The 12384-nt window shown below is 38.3% G+C and overlaps 1 protein-coding gene across 1 annotated transcript; it reads left to right on the forward strand.

The window, feature by feature from the left end:
* Positions 1–31: 31 nt before the first annotated feature.
* Positions 32–12293, forward strand: mgat1b (alpha-1,3-mannosyl-glycoprotein 2-beta-N-acetylglucosaminyltransferase b). The gene is made up of 3 exons (XM_057355375.1): positions 32–957; positions 7467–8371; positions 9651–12293. The coding sequence occupies exons 1-3, from the start codon at positions 948–950 to the stop codon at positions 10350–10352; spliced, it is 1617 nt and encodes a 538-aa protein (XP_057211358.1). The 5' UTR covers positions 32–947; the 3' UTR covers positions 10353–12293.
* Positions 12294–12384: the final 91 nt, after the last annotated feature.

Here is a 12384-nt window from a genome sequence, read left to right on the forward strand (position 1 = left end):
TAGGCCTACTCAATATTACTGTTGTGCAACTCAAAGAAAAAATGTTAGTACCTCAGGTTTGGAGTTTGCTTAAGGCCCCCAAAATGATAAACACGCCCCTGCTTAAAACAGTTGCGATGGAGAAGCTCATTGTGTTTCATCGGACGTACGCGGTGGCCTGGAAATTAACTTCCGGTTTGGTTATAATGTAACAACGTATTTTATATTTAATTTGCATTAATATTTATTTATATTAATATGTTATTATATATTCATTGTATTAACTTACATTAATAGAACTACTCAACAGGGATTCTTTGCGGAGGTCTTCTGGAAGTTTGGGCTGCGTAATGTTTGTATTTGTTGTTGCCGCTCAAAACGTCTTAACTCTGTCAACATGTTTAATTTTTGCATTAAGAAAATTAACCTTTGATTTTGAAATTAACATTTGCACGGTTGCATTGTGACGTTATTCTGTTTATTTATTGGCGATAAAACAAGTCCGCTACTCATCAACGCCTCGCGACGGTTGATAAGGCATCTTGTTGCCAGGGAAATGGCGGAGGGGCGGGAAGCGCGAGGGGGGCGGGTCATCCCTAACGAGTCGATCCGGAAGTGGTAAATCTCTCTGACTACATACACAGAGAGCGGCGGCGTCAAATGCAGACACAATCAGTGCACAAGCGCACATACACATACCGCCGGTCAAATAAGCGTCCACAAAGCCTCAGATCGCTAGATAATATCACTGCAGAGTGCAGACTGGATTATAATTTTACAACAGAGCGAGAAAAAGCACGCAGAGGAAGAGAAATGGACAACACCTTCACGAATGGAGAGATCGGAATATTGACAGCAGTGACGGGGAACGTTAAAGGGGATCTACGGAGGCGACGATGAAGAAAAGTCAAAAGTAAAGACACCGACAGTCTGCATCGTTTCGTTGTTTTACCTCATCCTGGTGAGAGATGATGAAAGGTGAGAGAGAGGATGGTTTGCGGTTCACGTCTGTGTGTGTGATGTGTATGTGTTAGCCGCAGTTATTCCCACTGATTTGCCGTTGTGATTAGCCCGGGGTTAATGCAAAACTATTTAACTGTTATATTAGCGATCTGAACATATGTGTGTGCGGTAGGACTTTCAGACACGGGCGTAAAGAGGACCTGTGTTTAAATCTAGCTTTATCCAGACAATATGCAGTGGATGATCTCCTGCTGTGGATTAGAAGGTAAAATCGGTACAATATCATGTCCAGGTGCTGTGTGTGCTGGGAGAGTTTTAACCTCTTGTGAGGGTTTGCGATCACAGACTTCAGTGAGGGGGACTCGAACACATCATGTGGTTGTGATGCCACGTCATTTACATAGTACTATACACAGCTGAGGGTTAGTTGAATGTAGCGGAGCGGGCTGAAATAATTATAATACTTTACTTTGAATAAATCGAATACTCTTTTAAAGTTTTATGTAATATAAAACAAAAGGATGAAAGTGTAAGGGATTAGAAATGTGAATCATCATAATGTGGTAGCACTTTATTTCACTGTGCGGTTCTATGTGTAAATGAGTAGTTGACAAATAAACTGACCATGTTTCCTATGGTGTGACAGCAAAATTCAGAAAATGAACGGTTAATAATTTATTGTTTTACATTAATCATATAAAACAGCATACCTTTCCGTCAACTACCCATGTACAGTACCATGTATAGTTACTTATTGTGTAACTGTGCTAGGTACTTATCTTGAACCCAACCCATATTAGGTACATAGTTAGTTACCAGTATTATTTGGGTATGTGCACATAAAAAGTGTACATGTTAAAAAGTGTAACCTTTAAGCTGTAATATAAGAGGGAAAATGGACTCTCCCTAATATACACATCACTAAATATATCCTAATCTTCAAGCATAAAATGGGGGTACTTGTGCATGTTCTACTGAAAGTCGAATAGGACAACCAATTATTTTGGGATTCCTTCACTGCTAAAAAATTGACTAGAATATTAAAATTGACATGCCTAATAAAGGATATGTCGCTTTTCACATGGCTAACAACAACAAACATCTAATACAGCTATGATAATACAGGACTAATACGTCCATTAATACTATAATTATTTTAGTACATATATTATTTCCGCAAAATATCTTTTTTGAATTCAGATTTATTTTCAAACCAGTTGCCACTCCAGGTCAGAAAGAAAAGCTATGAAACTTTTAGACAAGCCCTGTTCAAGAGGATCCCAACAAACAAACGTAAGCGATTGAGAAAGTTAGTTGAAAATGTTATCTTTAAATTGGACAAACACATTAAGAAAAGCTGTAAAATTGCAATATTTCACTCGGGCAAAGATGTCAGTTGACACGGAAGAAAGATCCTTTATGAAAATGGTTGCTACGGTTAAACCATGGGAACCCACATGGTTTTGTTATAGTAACTATAGTTTAACCATGGTATTTGTACTAAAACTGTGGGTATATAAATGGTAATAAATATGCCAAAAACAAGTTTGTAACACATTATGAATGTGCTGTAAAACATTTTTTGCTGCCTTAAGCTTTTAATCAAGGTCTTTACTTCAACTCATCAAAGTAAATTAACCAATTTCAACTTATTTTTTTTAAGTTATATCAACTCAACCGCTTGCCAAATTTTGAAATAGTAAATGAATGAAACCTAAAATGTTATTTAAACTAAAAACATACTTAATTGTACAATGCCGGAACAACAATTCTTTTGGTTGGTGCTCTTATTTTTCTGATGTTTGATTGCACAAAATTTGTCATAAATTTCTATATTTTATAAAATGTCACAAAACTCGAGCATTGTGCTATCCAAAACATAATTTCTGAGCGTGGATGTCTACATTAACACTCAGTGCTGTATAACAACAACACTTACACTTGTGAATGCATGTGTCACGTGTGTTTTTGCGAGTGCAGAAGGGTGTTGAGAGAAGTTTGGAGTGTTAACTGGCACTGTTGGCTCTTTGCATGGGTACAGTACTTCCCTCCCCTGTCCTCTCTCTCTCTCTCTCTCTCTCTCTCTCTCTCATCTGCTTTATACTGATCAGCTCCTTGTTAATAGCTGGAGGAGAGACAGGGAAAATTGTCCCGCACTGTGTCCAGGTAATGCCAAACAAACCTCTCGTCCCTTCTACCCGCTTTGCGCCATCCGCTACCGAAAAGCAGATGTTTTAGCAACTTTTGGGCATCTTGTTTTGCTTCTGTGGTCTTTGAGCTTAATGCACTCTGGTGGTCTCTATATTTTTTTATACATCATACTTTCCCCATTACTCATTTGGCACAATAAGTGTTTGTTTCTTCCTGGTTTTGAAAGTCTGTACAACCTTGCCTTGTGTTTCTTAAGATTTTAAGTTTGCAAACACATTTAATTCCAGGTGTTTTTAATGGAATCGTACACTTAAGACGTCTTTAAATACAGGCACTGTTTTGTTTGTCACTAAGAAGGTATTATGGGAAAGGTTTCGAACCTTTACACATGTCCGTGTGTCGTTCTAAATGTAGTTTTGTGAATACAAGGGAGATGCAACCTTTTAGACGTCTTTACTAACAAGGTTAGGTAAAGATTAGTTACTTGGATGCACTCAAAAGATTACAGAGGTTATTATTGGCTCAGCTAAATTGCTGAAGACACCATTTCCATGTAAAGTCCTGCATTACAGATGTACCGTTACCTTTTTGTAGTCTTCATGTAACTCTCACAGGCTGTTACATACATCGTTATGTAAAACACAATTTAACCCTTTAGGATTCGAGCACTGGTGGGTTATGAAGTGCGAATTCATTGTTTTGATAGAGATTAGCAGTTTGACATGTTTGGTCTACACTATGTTGAATGACTTGCAGTCTTGTGACGTTGGCTATCTTTGGACTGCTCAGTGTCTGCCACACACAATGAATGGACTTTGTCATTTCAAAGTTTCTCTCGCAGACCATCTGTAGTTCGGCTAGTGTATTGTAGGAAGTTTTTAGTTTTTCACGTGGAAAGTTTTTTCGCTTCAGTGCCTTACACTCATTTCTTTGAAGTGTAACTTAGTCATCATAGTTTCAGGCGCTTGTAATCTTTATGACATTTTTCCCCAGTTTCACAGACAAGGCTTAAGATTAGTCCCAACTAAAATAAAATTTGAGCCGTCTTAACTGAAAATAACTTGCCCTGACATATCTTAAAATATGTCAGTGCTATTGTTTTGTTTCAAGATGCACATCAGCAATGTTTTTTTCATTTTAATAAAAGCGACTTAAATTGCCTAAATTAACTAAGACATAGTCCTGGCTTAGGCTAAGCCTTGTCTATGAAACCGGGCCTATGACTGTTTTTACAATAGTTCGAATTTTCTTGTGGAAACATACCATACACTCTTAAAAACCTTAAAAATCATTTTTGATTCCCCAAAGAACCTTTAAGTCAAAGTTTTTAAAATATTGTCATGGTCCTTCGAAACCTCGGATCTCCAAATTCGCTGTTTTTCAGCAAATGGAAAAAAACACTGTTTAAATTATTAAATACTGGTTTGTCAAAGTTGAAAAGCACTTGGTCGGATATTTGCAAAACAGAGTGACCCAAAAAGGGTGACTTAAAAAAATAACGAAATACGGAGATATGAGGTTTCAAAAGGACAGCAGTGATAGCCATTTCATGCATTTCAATAGTCTATAGAACCGTTTTCAACGACAAAAGAACCTTTTGTGCAATAGAAAAGCTTCTGTTGAACTTTATAGGAACCTTTTATTTTTATGAGTGTCGTCTGCGCTTCAGAGCCAGATTCTGAAGTGCCAACATGCACTCTTTCGATAGATTCAAATGAGTACACGATTCTAATAACTAAATCATTAATAATGATGAATGTTGTGTAAAAGAAACTCTTAGCTTATATTTTCATATTCTATTGTAATTTTTGTTGTAGCCTACGTGAAGAATACGATGAATTATATAAAAGGCATTAAACTGGTCATCGGTCACTCTGCTCTAGATATCAGCCATTGAAAAATCTATATGGGTCGACCACTAGAACAAATGACTAGTTTTGACCTTTGCACATGACAGTCTATTTGTCTTATTTGGCAGTATTTCATAATATTTGCTTTGATGCCACCACACACTGTCGTCCACCTGGATAATAGTTGTTTTCGATTGAGTCTGCATAATTTTAACATCAAGCAGGAGTGCCGTGGGTTCTGTAGCTATTGAGAAAAGTGCTTACTCAAAACGTATTTATGACCTCGTAAATCTACACGGGAAATATAGGCAGTGCCACATTTCTGTAGAATGGATGCATGTTTCAGTTCTGCCTGACTTTCAGCTTTAGTCAATGAGAAACCTCTGTTCAATGACCACACAGCATTGTAACATAAAACGGACATCTTTTAACCGATCCCTCTGAATTTCACTCTTGGGAATTGTAGACCTCATTTAAAAGGTAATTCTTGTCTGGTTTACAAACAATGTTCGTCTGCCCTATATAGAATAAATAAACTAGCCTTTGCTTTCTAAGGACATGTTGGCTAAATGGGATGTTGTAGTTCTCTAAGACCCCAGATGGTTTAGTTCTGATATGGGTTTTTGGTTCAGTTCCCCAAATGTAAAAAATGCACAATTTTGCTGTCATGGTAATTATAGATGTTGCTCTGGCAAAGATGGCGCCAGGCGGTATGATCAAACTGTCAGTTTTAATTACTCTAGAGTACCCTCAACTTGTCAAAAGCGGTTTGTACGGTGCAGTTTGTCAAAGCATGCTGGGAAGTTTGTACTTCCTAAAGCCCTCCCATGGAGTTGGATGACTGAAATACACTCATTTGTGTTTTAGATGACGGCAGCAATGCCACAGATAAAATGTAGGGGAGACAGTTAGAGAATAAGAGATTTTAAGGCAATCAGACCGCGTTACGCTTCATTACACGGTCCAGTATTTCCTCTTAAATATGCACTATCTATACTCTTAAACATTCATCTTGTACTGGATGGGAATGTAGTTGCAGCTGTCATGGGAGATTAACATGCGAGTTAATGGTTTTAATGGGTGTTTATCATAACCACAGTCAATCTTTAATGACAAGACAAGCTTCAGTGGGACAGATCTGGGACAGATGGGCTTGCCTATACATTACATACAGTATACTATTTACCTAATTGGCAAAACAGAACTTTATTTTTTATATATAAAACTAGTGTATGACCAAAGCTGATGCAGATGGTAAATGACTGCTATATAATGCTCATATAGAATTCAACGAAACAAAATGATGTTAACGCAATTGCTAAAATGAATAAATTCTTATTTGCATAATGCACAATGTTAAAAGTGTTCCTTTGACAAAGCTGCGTGAGTAGATTATGGAAGGTAAATGTTTGATATGTCAGCCGGCCACGATTATTGACCAATGCAAATAATCTTGAAATGTGTTGGTGTGTCAGTGACTTCGACTTAAAGAAGCCCTATATAGTAAGTCTGGTTTAATCTTATTTCCACTTCTATTTAATTCCCTTTTTTTAGTAGGGCTGGGTGATATACATTAAATTTGATATCTCAATATCGTTCCAGATTTTGAGAGATCAATCAATTAATAGGTATCTTAATATTTTTCCTTTTGCTTTAAAATAATTAAATAGTGACTTCCTTTTACCCCAAATGAAATGATTTGAAAATAAAATGACAAATGTTTAGTGCAAAAACACAAATAAAACTGAATGCACTAAGTTGCGTTGGATAAAAGCATTTTCCAAATGTATAAATGTAAATGTAGTTGCTTTTCATTAAATGAACATGCAAGTGCTGCTTGAGGTGTTAGAGATGGGTTGTGTTACCATCATTTGTCTTTTCACATCTTCTAAATAATTGTTTTGTTTAGTCTGTTTTCTGAAAACCAAGCCTTCCCCATTTTAGTTTCTTAATTCTTTTTGGGTAACAATTTCATCCACTCCTTGGTCTCTTTTCACACCTGTGTCACTAATTGTCCCAATTTTAATAATTGCGAGTTACGTTATGTGTTACTTATGAGAAGACATAAAGAGGGCTGAAACTTCCTATTCATGCCATTTTTGACACATTAATCTTAATTTTCAACAACTCTTCATATTCATGATATTCTGTTATTTAATACCTTTAGCACAATTATCTTCATAATATCTAATATTCAATATATCGCCCAGCCCAACTGTAACTCGTTAGTATACAGAGCCTTGGTCAACAAAATGATAAGTTGAAGGTCCAGTGTATGAAATTTAGTGGCATCTAGCAGTGAGGTTGCGAATTGGTCTTTATACACCTCTGAAGACATAGTTATTTATATTATATTGCATTTCTGTCAATAGATCCTCCAAAGAATTATACACTGGACCTTATTAATTTAGAAATGGAAAGACAATAAATTGGTGAATAGGACCAGAGCTATAATGATGCATGTAGTGCTTAAAAGGTGATATTTTTGTTTAATTTATATCTTTTCTTTTCCTTTTTTTGTAGCCCTTTCTTCACTCCGGTCCCTCTTGTGGTGTCACTGGGCCATGGTTCGCAAGAAAGGATCTCTTATTTTGTGCGGAGCATTTTTGTTCGTCGCATGGAATGCCTTGCTCCTCCTCTTTTTATGGGGGAGGTCTCCCATCGGTCGACTCGGCGAGGGAGGTGGAGCCGAACCGGGAGCTGGAGAGGAGTGGGGAGCCGGAACAGCAAAAATGGCCGGAGCCAACGGACTGGCCATCGAAGTGATCAGATTGGCAGAAGAAGTAGAATCGGAACTGGAGACTCAGAAAAAGCTTCTCAAACAGATACAGAGTCACAGGGAATTGTGGGAACAGCAGAAAGAATTGGGAAAGAGGGAATCTGAGAACGCTAAAGACGACAAGAACATCGAGGAGCCTAAAAAAACTCAGCAGTTTCCTGCAGTACCGCTAAATCGTAAAATTGTAGATGATACGAAAACTGTTATGAAAAATGCACTTGTGGTTACACCACCTCATCCGGACACAGACGAGGAGAAAGCAGACCAAAAACAGGAAATGTCGGAAAATAAAGTAGACCTCACTAAACCTAGTCCTCAGATCATAATCCCAATTCTAGTCATAGCCTGTGACAGAGTAACAGTGAAGAGGAGTTTGGATAAATTGATACAGTACCGCCCATCTCCTGAGCTTTTCCCGATCATTGTCAGCCAGGACTGTGGCCACGCAGATACGGCAAGGGTGATTGGCTCCTATGGTAGTCAGATAACCCACATTAGCCAACCGGATCTTGCCGACATTCCAGTACGACCCGATCACAGGAAGTTCCAGGGATACTACAAGATTGCCAGGCACTACCGTTGGGCGTTGAATCAAGTGTTCAATGTCTTCGCTTACTCTACTGTCGTCATTGTGGAGGATGACCTGGAGGTAATATCACATTGACATGAATGCATACATTTTTTTTATGACTTATACTCATTGTCATAATTGGCTTTTTTGTTTATTGTTTATTTAAAGACTGTTATGGTTTAAGTTAAACCCGTATTTGAAATCGAGCCACATGTTTTCTTGCTGTGATTCGCGGAGAATCATTTTGATAAGAGCTTATCTCTCGCTCCGAGGGAATATTTTCACTTCTGAACCCTTTGCTTTGAAGGTGTCACAGGTGAACTGATTACCAAGTCTAAAAAGCACTCAAAAAACATTAAACATTAAAGCTTGCTGATGTCACGGGTTCTCTGAAGGAAGGGATCAAGGTCCCCGTTAAATTTAGCTATTTAGGAAAAGTAGCATGCTTCTGTGCATACATTTTACTGCGCCCTGATGGCGCAAGTCATTTATTCACCCTCATGCCATTCCAAACCTATATGAATTTCTTCTTCTTCTGTGGAAGACATTTCTCAAAATAACTTTTGTATTACACATAAGAAAGAGTCGCATACAGGTTTTAAACGATACAAACCTCCGTACTCAAATTACCTTCAAATGTCTGTGCCATAAAGCCAGATGTATTGTTATTCAGTTGCTATCTACAAACGTGTCAACTTTAACAAGCTTGCCCAGCAAGACCCCGTCCTTTTGCTCTATCTTGACAGTACTTTTCAGTCCTGAAAGAGAATTCTGGTCATAAAAGTTTATGCTAATGCCAGTTCACTTGGCATTTCAGAACACGGACCCAAAATATCCAGCGTAGCTGGAAGCCTTTACAGTCACATATTTCCAAAGTATGTTTCAGCCCGTAAAACACTTTCTAAGACGACGACAAGATAAACTCACCAATCAACTAGTTGGTTGTTGGACACCCAACCTCCTAGTTTGCAGAGTTAGTTCTGAGATTATTTATAAGGGAACCCTAAAAAATTTGTGCGTTTCTAGTGGCATTTTTGGTTCACCAATGGTTAAGTGTTGCTGTGTGTAAAGGCTAAAGAATGTAATGACTGTAATGTGTAATTTCCATTAGGTTAGTTGAGTCTTATTTTGTTCAGTCAAACATTTACTCTATTCAAGTGACCTTTGGTTGATAGCTTTGCACACAAAAGAAAAGCGTTTCAATCCTTTAATACTGCTGACAGCTGTAATCCAGGTTTACTCCCACAGATTAGCACATTTAACTGATCAATGGATTAACTGGGTCAACCAAACACATCAAAGCTGCTAGAAACCTCAAATTACCTTGACATAAAACTGTTCTCATTTCGCCTTTTAGGTGGCCCCGGACTTTTTTGAGTATTTCCATGCTCTCTACCCTATTTTGCATTCCGACCCTACCCTGTGGTGCGTTTCCGCATGGAATGATAACGGCCGGGAGGGGCTGGTGGACCCGGGCAAGGCCGACCTGCTTTACCGGACAGATTTCTTTCCAGGCCTCGGATGGATGCTTTTAAAGGAAGTATGGGCAGAGTTGGAGCCCAAGTGGCCCAAGGCGTTCTGGGACGACTGGATGCGCCACCCCGAGCAACGAAAGGAGCGTTCGTGCATTCGTCCCGAGATCTCGCGGACTATAACATTCGGCCGGAAAGGAGTCAGTTTGGGTCAATTTTTTGACCAGTATCTGCGCTACATAAAACTCAACATTGAATTAGTGCCTTTCACTAAACTGGACTTGTCTTATTTGGTCAGGGAGAGGTATGATGAAGACTTTAACAAGGACGTCTACAGCGCCCCCTTGGTGAAGGTTGAGGAACTACAGCATGGCGGAAGCCTGAAGGGCTCCGGACCGTTTAGAGTTCAGTATTCCAGCAGAGACAGCTTTAAAGTGCTGGCACGCAATTTGGGAGCGATGGACGACTTGAAGTCAGGGGTTCCCCGCACTGGGTACAGGGGCATAGTCAGTTTCATCTCCCGCGGCCGAAGAATTTATCTGGCACCGCATGAGGGCTGGACAAAATATGACACCAGCTGGAGCTGAGAGGGATGAGGTTCGGATATGGACCACAAAAAAACAGAAAGACAAAACTCACAACTAATATTACAAGTACAGGAGGAAACACCCTCTCAAACCAAAGAAAACAGGCAGGGTGTGACAGATTGTGGAAAGGTTAACAGTAAGAAATTAGCGTAAACTGCAGGTTTGTTATGAACACCCAGGCATGCTGGGAACAGCACAAAAGAGGGCCCATCATACTATATGTGCGCAGCAATCCTGCAGCAAGCTGCCCTCGTGGAAAACATTACGTCGAAACGCCTCCACTGAATACTAAAAGTCTGATGTGGGGTAAAAATGTTACCGTACCACAATGAAGTGAAGTTTACTGTCCAGGTCACATTTCACCTTCAAAACAAATGAAATGATTATACGCATTTTCTGAGAACCATTTTACTGTCGTCATTTTCATAAAAAAAGCATTTTGTCCCCCAAGTCTCATTACCGTAATGCCGCAATCTTTAACTTTGGATTTATTTTGTAACTCTAAATGCTCAGTGATGATTTATTACTGAAATGCAGTTTTTATTGTTTAAATAATTACTGTGTAATGATCTTATTTAAATCAGCACTACAAGTTCTACTGTAATGTATAATTATAATTTAAATATCATTTTTTATTGCGGTAATGAGATTTGGGGATGTTTAATTGTATGCAAATGAAAAAATATGAATTGTCCTAAATTGGCTTAATCTTATTTAAGCAAAATATTATGGCTCAATTATTTCTTTTGATTTTGGGGGGTAAAATATGTGACCCTGGATCACAAAACCAGTCTTAAGTAGCACGGGAACATTTTTAGTAAAAGACAAAAATACATTGTGTGGGTCAAAATTATCGATTTTTCTTTTATGCCAAAAATCATTAGGATATTAAGTAAAGATCATGTTCCATGAAGATATTTTGTAAATTTCCTACCTTAAATATATAAAAACTTTTTTTGTGAGTGGATGGTCTGCCACGGTGCCCCTGATTAACAACTTCAAAGGCAATTTTCTCAATATTTTGATTTTTTTGCGCTCTCAGATTCCTGAGTTTTAAACGGTTGTATCTCAGCCAGATATTGTCCTATTCTAACAACTCATATAGCTATAGAAAGTTTATTTATTCAGCTTTCAGATTATGTAAAAATCTCAATTTCGAAAAATTGACCCATAAAACTGGTTTTGTTGTCCAGGGTCACATATGATCCGGAGATTAGATTCACCCTAAAGAGTTTCAGAGTTTTTATTACTCTCAGACATTCTAAATGAGATTATTTACACGAATATAAATGAAGATTACAGCCGTCTGATTTGACTGATGCATTCATACAAAACTCATTTTACCTTTTATGTAGCACCATTAAATCGATGAAGTTAAAGCTTGTGCCGGGCTTGTGTTATCTGACATACCAAAACTCTGTGCCATTCTGTTACAGTACTGTACTTGAACCTTTTTTTATCGTTCTTTCTGTTTAGGGAGAGCTGTCATTGCATTTTAAAGATGTTTGTGGGTTTGTTGCAAAACCAGTGGTGATGGATATCGCTTTATATGTCTTTATGGTTGAACCAGAGGTGAGAGGGAACATTTTAATGAAACGTCTGGGAAAGAAAAGATCTGATATTAATGCATATGCAGTATGAAGAAGTGTGAAACCACTGCCTGACATGTTTATAACTTTAATACATTGAGAATAAAACAGACTATTTTGATATTTGACAACATGTCGTCGTTTTTGTGTTTCACAAGCTTGAATGTCGGATCCCTCATCTGAGGTTCATAACGTGTTTTTTGTTCATGTTGTTGAAGCTGAAATCTTATATGACCTTCTTCCACAGATCATTTATCTAAACTCCCAACATCAGCACTCATCCTGGCGCCACCGTGACACCTTTAACATGTCTGTTGCTCCAGATTTCCTTTCACGCTCCTCTTATGTCCTGTTGACTTCCTGTCTAATAGCTCTCCACTGTTGACTATCGTGTTCTCTTCCTGTTCTGTTACAGCCACCACCAGGTTTGGAAAAGCGAAAGG

Source organism: Triplophysa rosa, linkage group LG16 (genome assembly GCF_024868665.1).
Source record: "Triplophysa rosa linkage group LG16, Trosa_1v2, whole genome shotgun sequence".
Classification (NCBI taxonomy): domain Eukaryota; kingdom Metazoa; phylum Chordata; class Actinopteri; order Cypriniformes; family Nemacheilidae; genus Triplophysa; species Triplophysa rosa.